At 45.3% G+C, this 19342-nt stretch overlaps 1 protein-coding gene across 4 annotated transcripts; it reads right to left on the bottom strand.

The window, feature by feature from the left end:
• Positions 1–247: 247 nt before the first annotated feature.
• HMGXB3 (HMG-box containing 3) lies at positions 248–19109 on the bottom strand. 4 transcript variants are annotated; one of them, XR_014935412.1, is made up of 20 exons: positions 18929–19109; positions 18455–18602; positions 17895–18069; positions 16887–17447; positions 16195–16293; positions 14737–14868; positions 10955–11367; positions 10413–10588; positions 10031–10128; positions 9376–9474; positions 8780–8929; positions 6969–7160; positions 5622–5749; positions 5087–5218; positions 4632–4816; positions 3832–4051; positions 3618–3751; positions 3102–3218; positions 2526–2735; positions 248–2170 (listed from the first exon to the last, which is right to left on the bottom strand). XR_014935412.1 is itself a non-coding variant. In XM_015875737.3 (20 exons), exons 2-20 carry the CDS (start codon positions 18598–18600, stop codon positions 1694–1696), a joined length of 3954 nt encoding a protein of 1317 aa, XP_015731223.2. In that variant the 5' UTR covers positions 18601–18602; positions 18929–19109; the 3' UTR covers positions 248–1693. The 4 variants fall into 4 exon arrangements, 3 of the variants coding, with proteins under 3 accessions (XP_015731223.2, XP_085374875.1, XP_085374876.1); XM_015875737.3 differs by having other exon boundaries at positions 6859–7160; XM_085518749.1 differs by lacking the exons at positions 14737–14868; positions 16195–16293; positions 16887–17447; ... (1 more) ...; positions 18455–18602; positions 18929–19109 and having other exon boundaries at positions 6859–7160; positions 10413–10602; positions 10955–11093.
• Positions 19110–19342: the final 233 nt, after the last annotated feature.

Below are 19342 nucleotides of genomic sequence, written 5' to 3'. Positions count from 1 at the left end.
GGCCAGAGAAACACTGACAGTACTGAGAAGCCTCTTAAAAATACATATATGCACTCACTGGAAACCTGAGGAGTTGTACAAGGGCTTGAACAATTTCTTGAGCTGTTCTCCTCGTACCACATTGCTTCTGAGAATAGCAGACTTTCTGCCTGTGCAGGCTGGAAGGATGGTTTACCCACACACGATGCTTGTACCCTTTCCCACTGTAGTTTTCCAGGTCTTGGAGGCAAAAACCAACTCACTCCGCTGCAGTTTCACCCCCAAAATTGGAGATAATTTATTAAATTTTATCACTGACTGAAAAAAGTCACTAGCATCTCTTATAATAAGTTAATGTTCTTAACAGAAAAACCCCAAGCCATAATTACTGCATGTGCTCAGACTTGATACATTTACTTTTACAGTACGGTACTCAGTAGGTTCCCCTTCACAGAAGGGAATTTTCAACCACACCACAAGCCTCTCAATCTTCCCCCCTGCTCACTCAGACAAACCCTTCACGGTCCAACACCATCCTCTCCTCTGCAGAACAGCAAACAAAAACCTTCAGCTTCGGTGCCAGCAACAACCAAAGGGACTTGACAACACACAGCTTTACAGCCAGAGCCTGAGGTGTTCTTTAGACATGCTGTAGGAGCTGAGAAAGCAACCAGGACAGCAAGAGGCTCCTCTAACTCACAAGTGCTATGGGACACAGGCAAGGTGAATAAGACAGGGCACTGAGACTGCACGTGTGGATGTGCTCTCCAGTGCCTGTTCTGAGGGAGGACATCACAACTCTGCTCACTCTGGCAGTCCTGCATTGTTTCAGTTTTGTGATTCAGTTCTAAGGGCACAGTAACAGAAATTCAAGTCCTTAAACAAAACAACAACAGTAAGCATTGAAGAGGACAGCATAGAAATGGGAGTGTCCTTCCTATTTTCACAGCTATCACCTCATACAGCCCCCTGATGAACTTGGTTCCCTGGGGCCTGGCAGGTAAACTCTTAATGTACAGAACACCTCTTACTTGCTGTGTTTCAGCTTCTAAATTATTAGTGCTTGTGTGAGGGGACATGTAATTCCAGACAGCTTCAGCAGCCAAACTACTCTCAGTCCTGGCTTCAGGATGGCAGCCTCCATGGAGGCTATCAGACAGGACACCTTAGAGCTGCTGGCCTCCTCCTCTTCAGCTAAGGACTCCCTGAAACTGTGTGATTGCTCTGCAGGATTCCCGAGCAGGAGCCATTGTCCTAACCTAACCTACTCCATCTGGAACACAAATTCTTAGCTGTCTGCCTTTTGAGCCTATTCCCACATCCTCAAGCCCTGCCACCAGAATGCACAAAGAAGTCAGCAAGCAAGATTCAGCATCAAGAAACCTGCGCACTTGGCCATGCACACCCCCTGCAACCAGAAACGCCATTTGCTTCTCCACCTGCCAACTACAGGGAGGGCAGCACTGCACACAGCTGAAGAGTGGGTCTGTCGCACACCTCAGGGGGGCTGCAGCCTTCAGCAAGGAGCGTGGCAGACCCACTCACAGCAGCACTTGTGACACTCTGGAAGCACACAGCTCTTTGGTCATTAACAGCAGTCAAAACCACCGCTACTACACCTCCAACCTGCAGAAATAATTTCTTGAGCCAGACAGCTGCCCAACTCCTGCTGGCCCAGCCCACAACCAGAAAGAGAAACCAGCAAGTTGGTTTGTTACTCAGCAATGTCTTTATCATCTTCCTGCTTCTCTTCTTCATCCTCTTCAGTTTCTGTTTTAATCTGTGCCACTCCGAGCCGATAAAGAGCATCACGAATCACCACCTCCCCAGGCTGGCAGCTCTGTACGATCTCCTGGATCTGCCGATTCACAATTTCCCTGCTGGTGAGGAAGTCCATAAGGCGGTTGTAGAGGTAATAATGCGTGGCATTCTCAAAGGTGATGGGCCTTTGGCGGATGTTGCTAGTTTTGCTGTCACTGATAGCAGCGATGACGGTGCTGTAAGGTTCCAGTTCTCGGCACAGGGAGATGCAGTGGTGCCGAGCTGTTGGATCGTGGTGACTGTTGTGCTCCAAACCAGTGTGAACAATTCGGCGTGCTGTTGACTTGGTGATTGGGTGCTGAACGGAGTGCTCAGCCACAGTCATGTCTACACTGTAGTGCTGGTCCAGCAGCTCAGGGCAGGAGACGTACTGGGAGAGAGACACACACCAGGTAGAAGCAGAACAAACCTCCCCATAATTAAGAACAAGATAAAACTACCATTCAGCTGAATTCCAAGCACATCTGCAACCTGAGTCATGCTTCTGAATGGCACAAACATAGCTGGTTCTGTGCAATCCCCTTCCCACCCTACAGCTAATCCCAGGGTACTAGCAGCCCTCCTCCTATCCCATTTCTTGAGTAATTGCAGTAGTTTGAGAGCATTAAAAATAAGCTACATGCTCCAAAGTTCATGAGTTGAATTGTTACAGGGCACTTCCCCCTGCCTATATATACTATATAGATCAGTTTTATTGTAGATTTTTGTAGATGGACATAACTAACCGCTGGAGGATCCATAGGGTCAGAGAAGCAGCCTTGGTTTTTCCCCCACAGCTGAGAAGTCAAGTCAGGACAGTATATGTCTGCACACAGTGCCACTGAAGAGGCCGTATCGACAACATACACTGGAGGCCAGTGACGTGATGAAACCAGCAGGTCCACATGATCCCGAGCATTTTCTCCTCTTACAATGTACTTTGAGCCACACACAACCTGGAAAGAAAAGGATCAGTGCTAAGCAGCACAATAAAACTGAAAACTTACTACAAAAATAGAAAATGAAGAAGAATAAATTAAGTTTCTTTTCTGGTATTCCAGACAATATAGTAACCAGACAGCTACTTTCTCTGAAGATTTTGTTTCCTCATCAGACATAATCACTTTATGTATCTGGCAGGTTTCCCATCACTGCTCAGTCTCAAGATCTCCTGCAGGACTGCTCACACTCTAGGCTCCTGGGGCAGCACGTTTCATGCCCAAGGCTCAAAAAGACCCATTGGACTGATTTTATTTAGTAAGAGAACTCCACAATGGTTACTCGGGTAAGAGAAGGCTGCTGCTAACTCCAGCCTTCCTTACCTGATGTGGACACACTTTGTAGATCTTTCCTCCTGTGTGATGAGCAGAAGTTTGCCTGATGCTTGTCCCATTCTGTACAAAGTCATAGAGAGCCAGGAGGGAGTAACAGAGCTGGTCCTAGAAAAAGCAAGCACCAGAGACGGTCTGTGTATGACAAATGAATGGACTTTCCCAAAGACAGAGCATGCTGCAGACAAGTGTCTTCCAAACGCTCATTTACACATTGTCCAATAACTTCCTAATTCCAGTCAGCATCACGAGGATGCCAAGCAATTACATGATATGGAATCTGTGACAAGGTAATTATAGGCTTCTTTTTTTCCAGTCTCCAAAGTTAAATTTGTTTTACAACGTGTAAGTAATCCTATAATCTGCAGGCACCCTTCTAACCCACTCCTGCCCCTGGCACAGTCAAATGAGAAGTTTATTATCTAAGCTGGCAAGTGCAGTTTAGGGAAAGACAGTGACAAACGGCTCCACTCACACAGTCTGGTATGTGGGCCACTGAGCCATTACCTTTGTATCTGAGGGCTCCCAGGGGATGCTGCACTGTGTCAAAAAGCTCCGCAGCTCTTCCTCACTGTAAGAGTTTATCAGCTCAAGCCTGAAGGTTTCTTCCTGAAGGAGCCTCACCAATGCACTCCCATTACCTGCAAAAGCAGGAAACATTCATTCTCAGGAAGAGAAATCATCACCACATCATGTTCTTAATAAGCACCTCAGCCATTACCTGGCACTGGCTGCGCATCGAGGTTCTTGTCCTTCTCAGTATTGATTACCACTGCTCCTCTCATCAACGGAGGGAAGAAAGGAGCAACAATAGAAGCATCAAACTTTGTGATGGGGATGCTAGAAGGAAAAGCCACCTGCTCAATCACCTCTGTCTCCATTGTGGACCAGAAGTCTTCCACATTCACTTCACTTGATGATAAGAATTCTGGCCAAGTAAACTAGAAAGAGCAATAGAACAAACTGGTCAAACATAAATAACCACACACAGATCATTTGGTAATTGCTATCAGCTTCACTCATGGCACAAAGACTATCCAAGAGAGTCATCATCCCAACTACAGCAGGATGACATCAGGCTCCTTTCTGTCCTGAAGCTGCCCACAATCACTTTTCTTTGGGTGAAATTCAAAACCATTTACTTGACATAAAAGCAGTTGTTCTGTATAGCACTACAAGGGCATTTTTCTCCATTTGGGAAGACAGCAGCTCCAGGAAAAAAAATAAAAGAAAATAATTATTTTGTTTCACAGGAGAAAGGCAAATTTCACCCAAGGTCCGTGCTGTCAGGCTGCTGGACTAAAGCTGTGGTCCAGGCACCAAGGATTTTGTTTTCTCCAAACAGCCCTATGAGGAAGTGCAGACATCACCACTCCAGCCACATCCTCTTGCCAAGCATCAGCAGAAAACTGCTCGCAAAGGGATCACGTAATTGTTGTGCACTGCAAAGACCAGACTCAGCAGTAGTCTTTATGATCTGCTTTGTACATGAACAGGATACAAAGTCTCTGAAAAGCTTACCTCTATGTTTTTCAGTGCCAGGACATTTTCTACATTCCTCTGGGCTATTTCCACCTTGGGGGTTATGCCACAGATTCCACAGATCATATCATTGTAATCCCGGACAGTGAGGCATTCAAAGGCCCAGTAGCCATTGCACAGCAGTTCCTGGAGCTGAACCTGCTCATCTGGGCTCAGGCTTTTTTCTGAAAGGAGAACACGCCACCATTAGAGCTTTCACTTCCTGAAGTCAGTGGAGAGGGAGTAGAACTCTCCTACACAGGAGAAAAACAAACCTGTCCTCCAGAGAAACGCTATGCAGAACTGGTCACAAAGGTACTGCTGGGCTTAGGAAGTGATTTAACACAAACCTACCATACGCAAAGAGGTGGAATTTTCCTTTTTACAACTTAACAGATTTCAACAGGTTACAGAATGTAGTGTGTTATGGTCAAAAAAACAAGGGGAAAACCCACCAGTTTGCTCCTGAACAGAGTTGAGAATATTGCCAACAGCCACTCTGGGATCCTCTCCAAGTTTGATGTGGTTCCGGATTGCAAACAGAAGATCCAAGCTCACTAGTAACTTGTTACCCACGTTGAAAAGGCCTGCAGTTAAAACAGACAGTTATTGCCTGTATGGTTCCAGATATCCCTCACATTGAAATACGTTCCTTTCTCACTGATACACAAAATGCTTATACAGATACGGCTCAAAAATAGATGGATATAGCTGGATACTGCTTACAAAACTGTTCCCTGGATTTATTGCTTAGGCAGAGGAGATCTACAACAAGGAAGACAGGCATGGGCTTCCTCCAAGTATTCATTCATACAAATACAGGCTTACATAGAGAAACAGGAGAATAATTCAAGTGAAAATAACAATATTTAATACGATGAAGTATATAAAAGGCTTTCAGTGCAGACAATGTGCTGATACAGCCCCAAGGCTTCTGATGGTGCCAGTCTGTACTCACGCTGTAAGTTTCTGCGCTCTTTTTTTTCCTACCTGTGTAAATATCAGTGAAGCTATGGAGAGCCAGACACTGCAGGTTCAAGCACACTTTCACCTGAGCTGTAACCACTTGTAGTCTATTAGCTGTCAGTAGCCAGCACTCCTGAGGACCAGCAAGGGAACTGTAACAGACAAGCAACAGACAGCTCAGAGTTAAGCCAACAGCTTTTCAGTCCAGGTCTGCAGTAATTTAAGCTGTTTGAGTTCAGATCGGTTCACTCATATGTCAGTCTCAGCCAGTTCACATAAATTCACAACAGACAGAAAGTTCTGGATTTTTAAACAGAGTTCCCTGGCAGAGTCAGGTCATTGTTCACAGTCATCACACAGCACTAGAGCTCCAGATATTGAGCACATAGGATTTGAGAGATGTAGAAAGCATACAGGCCCAGGTGCCCTGAGAGAAATATCAGCCATACTGAAACAGAGCAGCAAATGGTGACAAAGAACAAGCTCTGCCTCAATCTGTCCCAACACACACAAAGATTCAGAAAGGCCCATTCCCTTACCACAAGGATCCAAGGGGGAAGTTCAAACAGGAAAATGCCAGTTGCACCCTAGTGGCAAAAATGCAGCTGTCCACCCAAGAAAATAGGAATTAAAATTCAAAGTTAGCTCTCCCTCCCACTGGCAGCAGTTTAATTAGAGCCTATGCAGGCAGGGAGGAGATATCCTATGGGCTTTTATGCAGAACTAGGTAAGGCAATCTAGCCTGTGCATTGGTAGTTGCAGAGTGTTTCAGGTTTTGGGTCCAAGAAGGGCTTCGCTCAAGCCCATGCTAGGCTAAGCAAAGAATGAAAACATCATAAGCAAAATGATCCACATGGCAAACGTTCAGACTGGGAAGAGAAAGAAAAAGGGAAATCTCATAACATGCATCTATAATCCCACAGCTTTGCCTGTCAGCCTCAAAACATCAGAATGGAAAACAAAGAGGGGATGAGTAATGAAGACTGCATTCCAAAAAGAAATCACACCTAGACTTAGCAGTTACACTCTGATGAAGCTCTCCTGCTGTATGGTAATAGCAACCATGACAAAGTGATTGGTACAGGAGAAACAGAAACTGCTTAGAGTTATCCAGAGAAGCCCTTTCCACAGACATGTAGCTTCCTGTCACTTACACCAGCTTCAGAAACTGGAGTTAATGTAAATATTATTTCTTGCATACTTGTAACAGAGCATATCAGCACAGGGTTGAAAGAGTCACAAGTCTAAAACAGAATCTTACTTCTGTCCCCCTTTGAACAGCGGGCTGTTACAGAGGAGGCACTGCGCAGATGGAGACTCATAGTAGTTTGACCAGGAGGTCTGCTCTATGGTGACTGTCTCCTCACTCACGTTGGACAGGATGAGCCGCGAGCTGTTCAGTTCATGGATGAGTGTGAAGACCTCAGCCAGTTCTGATTCGTTCTCTGGGATCTGCATTACTTTGCGCAGCAGCTGTAGGGTGGATTGACGCTGGATCTCTTTCTGGGATGGGGTTAGGGGCTCACTGGTGTTCAGCACATCAGGCTGACCTGGACCGACCTCCTAGAAAGCAAACAAAACACATTTTAAACTAGGCAAGCGTGGGGATGAAATAAGAAGAAGCCCACAGAAGTCACAAAAGGTGGCAGCAGCACAGTGACCTTTGTTCCCGGAAGACTTGACTTCTACTCCACTGCACTTCACTGACCGCAGATTGTAGTTTCAGGCCTAAGTCACTTCACCCAAAATACTTCAGTACAGCATGGCCTTTTGGGGAACTCCTATTGCAGCACTAGTTCATCACAGGCTTGTCACTAAACTGGGGTGCTACTGCAAAGACTGAGGATCAGGAAGGATCAGGATCAACGGGACAACAAACCCTTCAATACTTCTGTCAAATATCACTACCTGTCTCCATATGCCATCATCCACATTACTATGCTCAGAAAGCAGACTGCATACCTCCACAGAAGCCAGAACAGACAGGTGTTACACAGGAACCAAGCCTTGTAATGCATGGAATACACCAATCGATTCCAATCATTCTGCTACAGCCCTTTCTCTCAGACATATGCCCCCTACCACATCAAATGCACAATCACAGGATCAAACTCTGGGTGACTCAGAAGAACCGAGAGAACATACGTGGACAAACCTACTTTAATCACACCAACCTTTCTGCCAAATTTCAATCTGTTTCCCTGTCTAGTCTGGCAATGACATAAACAATCAACCCAAAAGCACAGAGATAACACTGAGCCGTGCCACTGGAACGCTGAACACAACTAAAGCAGAAAATGACGGGGAAAAAAACACAAAATAAATGAGGAAGAGACAAGCCACATGCCTCTCAAAATGCAAGCTGAGCTAAGCGTGCTGCTGTTCCTTACACATCTGCTTATGTGTGGGTTTCAAGTGGGCCACTTCAGTTTGTTGGGCTTGGGGGATTTTGTTTTGCTTTTTGTTTGTTTTTACACAATGCACAAAGCCACACTCTTCAAAATATATTGTATAAGAAGTGGAAGAGTCAAATTACCACACAGGCTAAAATGCTGGCTTTTATAATAATAATCCTGTGAGAGAAAAGCTAAATGTTGAAACTTCAAATGCAAAATAAAACCCCCAAACCAAACGAGGGCCTGGATTCATTATTTACACCCATGGACAACCACAGGAGATATCTTGAACAACATCTTTACACAACAGAAAAACAAAATACTACAACCACAAATAAATTCAGGCTGGAAGTAAAGCTGCCCCTAAAAACAGGAAGCTCTAACACAAGATGTATTCAGATGTACAAGATGTACATTTGCCACAAGCCGGTCACAAAGGAGACCACGCTTGGGAGTTTTTTGATGAAGTCTGAAGTTCCACAAAGCTGACACAACTGTGATTTTAGGGCTGGGTTCCCAAGCACATACCAACATGCTGTATATATTTTTAAGCTACAGAGACATCCAGTGGTAGAACGGAGCGCTGTCAGTCTCAGTGTGAGCCTGAAGCACCGCTGCTGCAGAAGCTGAACAGAAGAAAACATCATCCCAAGTACTGCAGTGGTACGTTACTCTGTTAGAAACAGACTTACCAAATGGGGAAAAAAACAAATTAACACGTTCTCATGGGAACTTGCAAACTTCCTCATCCATTCCACAACATCCCTTCGAAAGATCAAACCTTACCAGAGATTTTCCTGTTTTCTCAGCTCTGTCTTTGGCAAGATTATAGCCGCATTTGGGGCAGATTCGTGGCTTGTGCCTGTTTGTATACACGTAACTACAAGATGGGTTCTTGCATTTCCCTCTGCCACGTGATGTCGCCAATCCCAAATCCTGCAATGACACAAGAATTCCAAGTTGCTGACCTTGGCTGTAGAACAGTCTGCTGGAATATCGTATGCTTTGCCCCAGCACTGAGTCTGTAGGTCACATAACGGGTCTCATCACTTTGTACATAATATTTTAACTGGCACCCAGAAGGTTTGGGTCAAATCCCAGAGGCCACAGATACTCCACACATCCAACACAGAAACAACCAAACCTCCCCCCTAACTCTTACAGGGGATGGTGACAAGGCAGGTATGAAAACCATCCAGTTCTTAACATGACTGCAACATATCACAGTCAGACTAGATTAGATCAACAGACGATATACAGGGCACACATTCCCTCACATTAAATACAGAACACATATCTGCAAGTCAGTAAAACACAGAGCAGCCTCATCTCAGAGCTAACAGTTCCCACAGTATAATTCAGATCATCTGGAAGATTCTCACCAAAGTTACAGTGCAGCTGTACTTGTAGGAAGGGAAGGTGTCCGGTTTGACCTCCACTACTTTAACCTGCGATGGCCTGTTGGTCAAAGAACTGTGGAGCTGCATTGAAAGAAGAAAAAAACAACACTTGTGAGATACCTACAATGGAATACTGACATCCTGTAAGCAAATACATATTAACTTTTTTTCCCCCCTTCTCAAGAAATCTGAAAATGTTCATTAATATCCATGCTTATGAAACACTGTTTTGCATACCAAGGCTTTAAAACTCAAACAGAAGTATTCAAGCATATTTGCAAGCTTTGCTTCTTTACTCAATCATCTTTCACAGACTCCCTCAGTATGAGATCAGTATTACATTGCAGATTATCAAAATGCTACCAGACCCCATAACATCTTCTGGAAGCTACTGGGACATTCTCAAAGCAACCAACCAAGGGACAGTCCAATGGCAACAGCAGTTCAGTTCCTAACCTCAGCCATCTAGAATTCACACCGCTTCAGAGCCACCTCATAAAAACCATCAGCCACAAATCCCATCAACATAAGGCAGCTACACTGTCATATTCTATCTTCCATCTCAGCTCACATCCCTTGCCTAGGGAAACAAATGCCAAAGAAAAGAATGTGCATTTAAAGAAGAAACCACAGGTACCTTGCGCTCCTCAGCACTGGGAGGCTGCAGAACTGACTGGCCCAACTGCTTCAGCGTACTGGGCTTCAAGCCTGACGTTCTCACAGGAGGATGTTTGTCTTGAAGAAGGAAAAGAGCACAGCAGGTTAGATACAGGAACGTGGCCTTTGGTTAATGACACCACAGTCACATGAGATATTTTCCTCTGAACTTGAAATGATCCAAGCAGGTGTTTCATGCACCATTTCCTTGCCCTTCTGGTTAGAAAGAAAAGGAGGGTATTTTTTACCTAGGATAGCTCACTGTCTCCCTTCAGACATATCTTATTATTTGACAAAGACCACTTCAATATGGTGAGGAAAGACAATCACTCCCAAAGCATACCAGAGACCCAGTATTTTACCAGTATTCGCAAACGCCTGTCTCTTGCTAGCCTGCTCAGTGCTGGTTTCTCTCCCCACGCTGGCTGGTGCGGGCAGAATTGCTCGCATGGGCCTTGCTGCAGCCAGCAAGGAGGGCTTCGGTCTTGGTTTACTCTTTACTTCTTGCCCTTTGTGTGCAGCAGCTGGAGCATCAATTCTAAAAGACAAGAGCTACAATCGGAAAAGAATTCCATGGCTTCCTTCTCACCCTTAGTTTTCTTCTCTTTCCTGAGCTGTGCTTTATTAGCACAATCATCACATCATTGTAGCAGAAAGGAAAATAGTGCTGAAGATACATCTGCCCTGAGACTACTCCAATAATTTAATTGTCACTTAAACAGAAAAAAATAGCTTTGATGGACAAAACTGTCTCAAAGGAACAATCCTGAACTGGCAGAAAGCAGACGGTGCACAGAACGGGTCTCGCGCAAAGCACTGCCAACAGCCTTCGATTTCTTGGATTTGTCCCATCAATACACAACAGACATCACACATTCCCATAACATATGGAAAACTGACTCACACCACAGGCTTTTTTGCAGAGGCAGTTGGACTCAGCACCTCGGAAGACGGTGGCATTCCCAGCCCTATGCTATCTTTTTCTGCCTGCTCTGCTGAAGAGTCTCCTCGCAGTTGGTTCTCTTGACCCAGCGTCACTCCAGCAGCACTCCTTCCATCTTCAGCAACCACATTGTTTGCAAGAACGTGAGCATCAGAGATGATTACTTCCTCCCACTCGGTCTCCTCCATTTGCCCTCCATCGGGCACAGCATTGAGCAGCTGGCTGACCGCTTCAGAGCTTTCCAGGGCAGACTTGGAGGTACTCTCACCAACAGCTGCTGAGTCTGAAAACATTGACTGTTGACCTCTTTTAGTTGTGGGAGTTTTCAGGGAAGTGCTTGAATTAGGCTCAGGTTTGCTTTTTGTTTGCTTTTCCTGGAAATAAAGAGATGATTGAGTTGCAGAGCTTTAAGCTTTTGTGGTTAAGCAGGTTCCCTTCACACAGTCTGGTTTGCCTGCGCCCTGACCAATGCTGGATCAAAACAGTATTATCAGGAGTGACTAAGGAATGAATTGCACACAAGAGCAGAGAGAGAACATCTTTTACAATTGGAAAGTCCCTGTTAATATTCTATCTAGCCTCTCGCTATCTAGAGAGTGTTGTACAGAGATGTAGTTGATACACTGGAGGGAAGGGAAGCCATCCAGAAGGACCTGGACAAGCTGGAGAGGTGGGCCCATGAGAACCTAATGTGGTTCAACAAGGCCAAGTGCAGGCTGCTGTACTTGGGTCGGGGCAGTCCCAGGTATTTATACAAACTGGGAGAAGAACCCCTTGAGAGCAGCCCTGAGGAGAAGGACTCGGGGGTCCTGGTAGATGAGAAGCTGGACATGAGTCAGCAGTAGCCCAGAAGGCCAACTATGTTCTGGGCTGTATTAAAAAGCGCTGGCCAGCAGGGACAGGGAGGTGATTGTCACCCTCTACTCAGCTCTTGTGAGGCCCCATCTGAAGCACTGCATCCAGGCCTGGGGCCCCCAGCATAGGAAGGATGTGGAGCTCTTGGAGTGAGTCGAGAGGAGGACCACTAAGGAGATCAGAGGGCTGGAGCACCTCTCCTATGAGAAAAGGGTGACAAGGGTGGACAGTGATATGCCAAGGGGGAATGATTTTAAACTGAGACAGTGGAGGTTTAGGTTAGATATTAGGAGGAAGCTTTTCACACAGAGGGTGGAGATACACTAGAACAGGTTGCCCAAGGAGGCTGTGGATGCCCCATCCCTGGAGGCATTCAAGGTCAGGCTGGATGTGGCTCTGGGCAGCTTGGTTTGGTGGTTGGTGACTGTATGGGAAATTGGTAATCACAGCCTGAACCTCTGATTAATCAGCTGAGGCAAGTGTCGGGTCAGCTGTGGGAACACAGGTGAGAGTAATTTAGCTGTGCTACCAGAAGGGGTGAAGCTTGACTCCACCTCCTCTAGACCTCATTTAAGGGCTGACCACCACTAAGGCAGCATCTCTTGCAGATTGCTCCCTGGTGGAGATTGCTTCAGCATTTCCTAGTGAAGGCATCCATATCGGTGAGTCTTTCCTTATAAATAACCTTTTGAATATCTGTTGCTGTCTTTGTATCATTCCACCTTGCGGTGACCCTGCACATAGCAGGAGAGTTGAAACTGGATGATCATTGTGGTCCTTTTCAACCCAGGCCATTCTATGATTCTCTAGTTTTATTTTTAGACACTTTGAAAAACACAGTCATCCTTAAACTCCCTCAAATATTCAGATTCTAAGCTAAGGAGAATATTCTGGTTTTTTAAAAGCGGACATCTTCTAACCTAATCTTTTATCTGAGGAACAGGAAGGTGTGTATACATTCAGTTTCTGTTTTACTGATGTTATTACCAGTCTAAGAAAAAATTGCTGATGCATATTTTTCTTTAAGGCACGACACTGTAAGTGGAACTGTTTACACAAGCGTGTTCCCAGAAGGGCAGAATAAAACTGAAAAAGAGAAGGAAAACTTCCCTCCTTTCACTTCCAATCAGCGTAGGATTTAACAGAGCAGGCACAGCACATTCAGGCAGAAAGGTGGTCTTGCAGTTAGCCACCTATCCACTTCAGCAAGTTTACAGCACCAAAGATAATAAACCACCATCAGTATTTGCTTCCCAGCACATGGGAAGCCCGGTGATCAGTTCAGACACTACTGAGTTTGTGATCTGTCTGAAGAACTTCTTGCCCCTAAACTCTTAATGGGTGTAGACACTGTAGCTGAAATGCAAGTCAAGGTTTGAACCAGTGATGGAGCACCTGGTGGGAAGGCAGGGCCAGCCCAGGGAGCTCAGGTGCATGCAATACACCTGAGTGGAATGGGTGGAGCCAGGATCCACCCCCTCCCAGACCTCATTTAAGGGTTAGCAGTGAAGGTATCTCCCTGGAGATCCCTGTGTTGTACCTGAGTGCTTTCAAAGTAGATTTTTTTTTCCTCCTTTTTTTTTCCCCTGTGCTTATGACTGTTGTATTTAAGTCCTCCCTTGTTGCAGCTTGGGACACTGCTGTCATGGCTGTGCTTTTCATTGCAATACAAGGCAGAAAACAAAGTAAGTTCAGGACAAATTCATATAAAGCCATGCAAGTTTTTACCCAGAGAATATTCTTTAACTTGGGCCCAAGGGGTCTTATTTCAGACTGATATAACAAACCTGTCTGTTTGGACCTGAATAACTATATTTACATGGCCAAGATTTAAGGAGCAAGTACTTGAGGGCATAGATAGTGGAGGTACCAGCAACTTGGATATCGCATGCAGAGGGACTTCTCCATTCAATAACTTTGAGCACAACTTCATCATCACCTTCCTTCCAGCCAAGTGTCAGAGCATTGCCAATGATCAGACACAGCTGTGAGCCAACAATGCACAGCAGCATTTCAACTGCCACTAGCCCATCAGCTGGCTCCCAAATGGTCACATACTGACTGTATCTCTGATTTGTTCTTTTTTTTTTTTTTTTTAATTGATGTGTTGAAAGATCACCACAAGATCTCAACTTGTAGAATAACTTCAAATGCAGATTGGTTACCGTAGAAGAATTGTTTCAACCAAATCTCTGAGCTTAGTGAGGGCTGTAGTAGGAAAGGCAACCAATATCTTCTATTCACAGAACTACAGTGAAAGTAGAGGGCCGGAAGAATTTGTCTCTGTATGGGAAACTGATTATCATAGCCTGAACCTCTGATTGACCACCTGAGGCAAGCAATGAGTTGGCTGTGGGAGCACAGGTGAAGGTAATTCAGTTGTGATACTGGAAGGAGTGGAGCCTGGTTCCATCTCTCCAAGATCCCATTTAAGGATTGACTGCCACTGAGGAAGGATCTCTTTCTCTGGAGATCGTGCCTTTGTGGAGTTAACTGCGAGCCTTCAACATTGGTGAGTGTTTTCATTTATTATAGCTTATCTTTCCATCACAATAATCTCTCTTAACAATCTGTTTAAATTTTTGTTTACTCATTGACTGTACTGTCTCTTAATAAGGTACTGTTAACAAACCCAGCCCCATCCATGCTAACTGATGCCACTCCAGGTGACATCTTTACCCAGAGTGAGGTGATTCTGATTCAGTCTCACCTTGGCTTTAATGCTCTCTGTAGTGGTAGTTTGCTTCAATTACAAGCATTGGAACACAAGGGATCAGTTGTGGTATATCTGACCTACTGTGCTAGAGCTACAGATCTAGAAATATTAGAGGCATTCACAGAAGCAATGTGTTATATCTGAAATCAAAGAGAATGAAAAGCAAATGTACCTTTGGGATCCATTTTCCTCCAAGGAAGTTCCCACATTTGGGGCATTCTGGTGGCTTATGCCTGGTGACGTAAGTGAAAGAACAGCGAGGATTGGTGCAGTTCCCATGTCCCCTGCGAGTATAGGTGGTTGTCTGAAACAAGAGTTGTCAAGGATTTCTCTATAGAGCTGAGAAGACACCAGGCTGTGCACATCACTCCCTTTTTCCTAGAAAGCACTTTATAAATGTTATCTAGCAAATGGCCTGCCCTTCACCATTATGTGTTACTGATCAGCCAACACTTGTTTGTATCAGTGAGTCAGCACCATAATTATGCTGAATTCAAGTGTTCTGTCTATATGCAAATGTTCTGTGTTTGCAGAATTTGGATTAAATTGTAGAGCAGAAGCAAGCAATGTGTATAACCTACAGGTGAGGCTAACCCTAATACAATGGTACCACAATGATTCAACCAGCAGTTCACAGTGAGGCAAGATTTAAATGAAGCATTCATGTTGGAGTGACAGTGTTTGGAGAAAACAAATGCTTGTGATGTGGAGGCAGTTTTCATCAGTAAGGTAATTTGTTGTTCTGTGTAGTGCTAAAATACTCCCTGGTGCTTTGCTGTCACTCACTATAAGCTACTGTAATACCAGTAGCACCACTAGGCACCACTTACAAAGACAAATAAACCAGAGTCTTTCATTTTTGCCAAGCACGCTAAATCTACACATGGAGTTTGTCAGCACATCATTTTTTAAGGATTCCACATTGCCACTCCTGAGGGAGCTGTTGTGCTGTCAGTCTGTAAGTAGGCTTTTTTTTTTCCTAGAAATGCAATTGCTGCCATTAAGGAAAATAGGCTGTTCAAGCTAGGTGCTTCTCAGGAACAAATAGCTGAGGTATCTCCATTTTCTCTAAGACACTTAGGCAAACATCACATAGGGCAACTCTACAAATGCTTGCAGTGTTCCACCTGCTAGAAGCATGGGGATGCAAGACAGCAGGACTTCCCACTACCTTATACAACACAAGGAGCTGCTGTGCTGACTGTACAGCGAAGTCTCCCAGTAGCTATAGGAAAACAGGTGGCTGGAATGATAAGATTATAGAAATGATCCCTCTCTTCCTTGTGCAATAATCCATACTTTTCTATGTGGATTTTTAAAACCTTAGGTCACTGTTCATCTGCCATCACATGGCCAAAGTGACAGCCATCCAAGTGACTGGGGAACTCAAGTTCCTGTCACAAGAGCAGACTTTTGCTCTCAGAAACTGCTGTTGACCAGATGCTGCAACACCATTATGTACTCTGTCTGCTTCCAAGAACCTGAGGATGAAGGCACAAAGCCAGGGATAAGAAATGCATGAACTGATGTGATGACTTCAAACCGGATGATAATCAAACCTTTCCTGCTCTGGCAGAAGACAACCCTACAGTAATATATTCATACCTTGAAATAAGACTGGGTTTCTTACCAGTTTAATTGATGTTGGGTTCTCTACAACAGAATGAGCTGGCAAAGGTAACATAATGAACTGTGTAGCAGGTGTGGAAGCGCTGCTCTCTTCAGTATCCTGAAATGAAGTCAAAGGAAAATTACATGCAGAGAACAAAGCATGAGGTGGTCTGCATCCCACCCTTTCACAAATGCTGCAGGAATGAAAGCGACCATTTGAAATGCAACAGCCTTACCCTGTGAGTTACTCAACTCCTTACACTTTGAAACTCTTGAAATCAGCAGACCCAAAACTTCACAGGATCAAGTTTTCTGTAACAGATCCCTAACACCTCAAATTAAATGGACTCCCTTCTCTTTGCAGCCAAGCAAACAGCTCTCAAGAGTATGGAGGTAATGTATTTCTTCACCTCAAAATCTTGAATTACAACTGTGGAAGCCACCTCAGGTACTGTTAAAATAATGAGTAATTAAAAACATCAACCTTTGACCAATCATGTCAAGATATGAGTGACAGCAGCATATAGCAGAGAACCTGCAGGCTGAGATGCATTAAAGACTGAGTCAGAAATGCTGTTCGTTGCCATGCTACTGAGAAATACAGAACCTCCTGCAGACACGGAGGATCTCAAGTAAAACATGATAAACAGCGGTCAGATGTTTCTGATGAGAGAAGCTGGCAGGATTCAGAGCATTACTCGAGTAACTCACCCTCCCAGTCACCACAGTCACCACAGACACACCATCGGAAACCTGAGGACGGGCCACAGCGATGCTCCCGTTGGAGATGTCTGCAGAGCCACTGACCAGAGTCTCTTCAATAACGACCTGAGTTGCCTGATATGGTTGCCCTTCGATTTCCAGAGAAGCCTCATCCAAGAGGACATCTCCAGCCACTTTATCTGTCACAGGCCCAACATAGTGAGAGAGAACCTCCGATGCCACCACTTCTTCCACAGCCTCTGACTGACCAAAGGAAGAGGATTCTTCTGACAGTCCTTCAATAGCAATGCACTGCTCAGAAATCCCAACGTGGCTGGAGTCCACAGAAAGCACATTTTGCACAGCATCGCGGGGGATATTTGTGATATTGGTGGAAGCTGCCCCTTCAGGTGCTGCCTGACCCTGTGTCACATGCAGCTCCAGCGACTGCCTGCTCCTGTCCTCTTGAAGAGTGGTTTTGGGAATAATTATATAATCTGAGCGAGGAAGAATCTTGCGGAAACCTGGAATGTCTGGAACTACTGTAGTTCGAGAGGATGCCTTGGAGTTCTGTTGGCAAAAACAGAAAATGAAACAAATGAATGAGAGAAAAAGGGGGATTCAGTTCCGAAAGCTCAAACAGCTCCCTCAAGTATTGTACTGGAGAGTTCTCCATGTGACAGCCTGGAGTACCTCTCAGCCCTCATTTTATTATCCACTTCACCACCCATTGCTCTGGTGACGTAACACAAACATAACTACCATTCCCATCAGCGTGAATTGACATATCTGTCTCAAATTTCAAAACGTTATCCCTTGACTGCAGAGAAGGTGAAAGGAAGAGGAATCCACAGCCTCACACACTGCTTCCATATAGGCAGTCTGAAACAAAAACACAAACTGGAACCTGCAGCTTAACAGTTCTCTCACAGTGCTGTGTAAGCATTTAAGTGCCAAAACAAATATAGCCATTGGCCTCTCTTCACAGGGCAAAGCATGACAGAAAAGGTGACTTACTGGGTCCAGTCCCTCTTTCTCCAGCTTGGCTTTCTCCAAGTAATAGCTTTTTTCAGCCACGCTGAGCAGCCTCCAGCTCTCACTGATCTTTTTGTTGATCTCGGATTGAGGGAGGTGGGGAAGCTCTTGCTGTACTTTCAAGTAAATATCATAATAGTAGAGGAGGTAAGCAGATCTGAAATGCAACAGAGACTGAAATTAATGTCATTCTACAGCTACTAAAAGAAAAGGACAAGGTTTTCCACTGATCCAGGGTCAAGCTACAAGCACGTGAGCTTCATTTCTACTTGGAAATGCAGTTTTAAAACTGAATGAAATTGAAGCTTCTGAAGAGAATTTCTGTAATAAGGAGCAAGACTCTAAGTTGGACTATTCAAACTTAAGCCCAAGCAATGGCAGCTCTCACTCCTGCCATGCCAGGAGCCCAAAGCCCACCTTTTTATATAAGTTTTGCACTAACCTGGTCCAACTGCACTGGGAAGTTTATTGTTATAGACTGATAGAAGGAAAACTGTCCCCATGCTCCAGATCATAAACAAATGAAGGCAAGAAGCACTCACCTAGGTTTTTTGGCTTTTTCTCCATGATCACCAGGACTTTTGTATTTCTTTTTCTTCTTGGAAGGCACCGGTGACGTGTAAGTGTAGGTGTCCTCTATTTCCTCCATGACCACAGTTACTTCAGTGCCATCATATGGAGCCTCCATTGCTAGAAGACACACGCTGTGTGTTAGACATTCACCGAGCTACAGGACTTTCCTCCCTACAAACACTGTTCTTTATCACCCTGGTGTAAACGACAGTGTCACTGGCAGGGTTGATGTTAATTAAGCTAATGATACATTAGTTTCTTATTAACTTTTAGAAGAGAACAGCTTTGACAGCGTTCAGTGCAGCTCAACACAACCCCGGGAACTCCAAACCAGTTCTGGCAATGCAGGAGGAGCCTTGAGCCTGTGAGGCCTTGAGGCAGAAGCAGTGCCGAGCCCTCCCTCTCCCACAGCCCAGCAAGGCCTCAGCTCGCCGGCCACTCACCGGGCAGCACCGGGACGCAGCCACGGTCACATCCCAGCCGGGGAGCAGCTTAGGGGGGCGGTAAGTGGCGGAGCTTTGTGTCGGGATGTTGGTGCGGAGGGCAGGCCGTGCATGCTGGGCCGGCCAAGGGGAACGCAGCGCCGCTCCGGACCCGGGGCTCCGCGGCCGCCCGGAAGAGCCTGACGGGAACTGCTTCCGGGATGGGGGCGGTGCGGCCTACCGTGTATCAGTAATGGCGGGTAGATGTCGCTGTGCTGTGGTGGCCATAAAGCTCATTGCAGTTCATTGCTTTACATGAACGATAAACATCTGGCTCCCCAGGGAGCAAACAGCCTTATAGGGTTATAAGCACTCACCCTCTTCTTCCAACCATTGGCAAAGCATTGTATTATGTGATATCTCAATCCAGCCCCA

The sequence above is a fragment of the Coturnix japonica genome, chromosome 18 (assembly GCF_054131305.1).
Source record: "Coturnix japonica strain WE chromosome 18, WE-NBRP24, whole genome shotgun sequence".
NCBI lineage: Eukaryota > Metazoa > Chordata > Aves > Galliformes > Phasianidae > Coturnix > Coturnix japonica.
This window is presented reverse-complemented; position numbering and strand designations above follow the sequence as displayed.

Coding starts and splice junctions, on each gene's coding strand:
- HMGXB3 (XM_015875737.3), bottom strand. CDS start 18,600: ATGGAGGCTCCATATGATGGCACTGAAGTAACTGTGGTCATGGAGGAA. Junction 7,161..8,779: donor AGAAAACAGGAAAATCTCTG/GTAAGGTTTGAT, acceptor TTTGCTTTCTAG/GAGGTCGGTCCAGGTCAGCC. Junction 4,052..4,631: donor TGGCACTGAAAAACATAGAG/GTAAGCTTTTCA, acceptor TGCTCTTTCTAG/TTTACTTGGCCAGAATTCTT.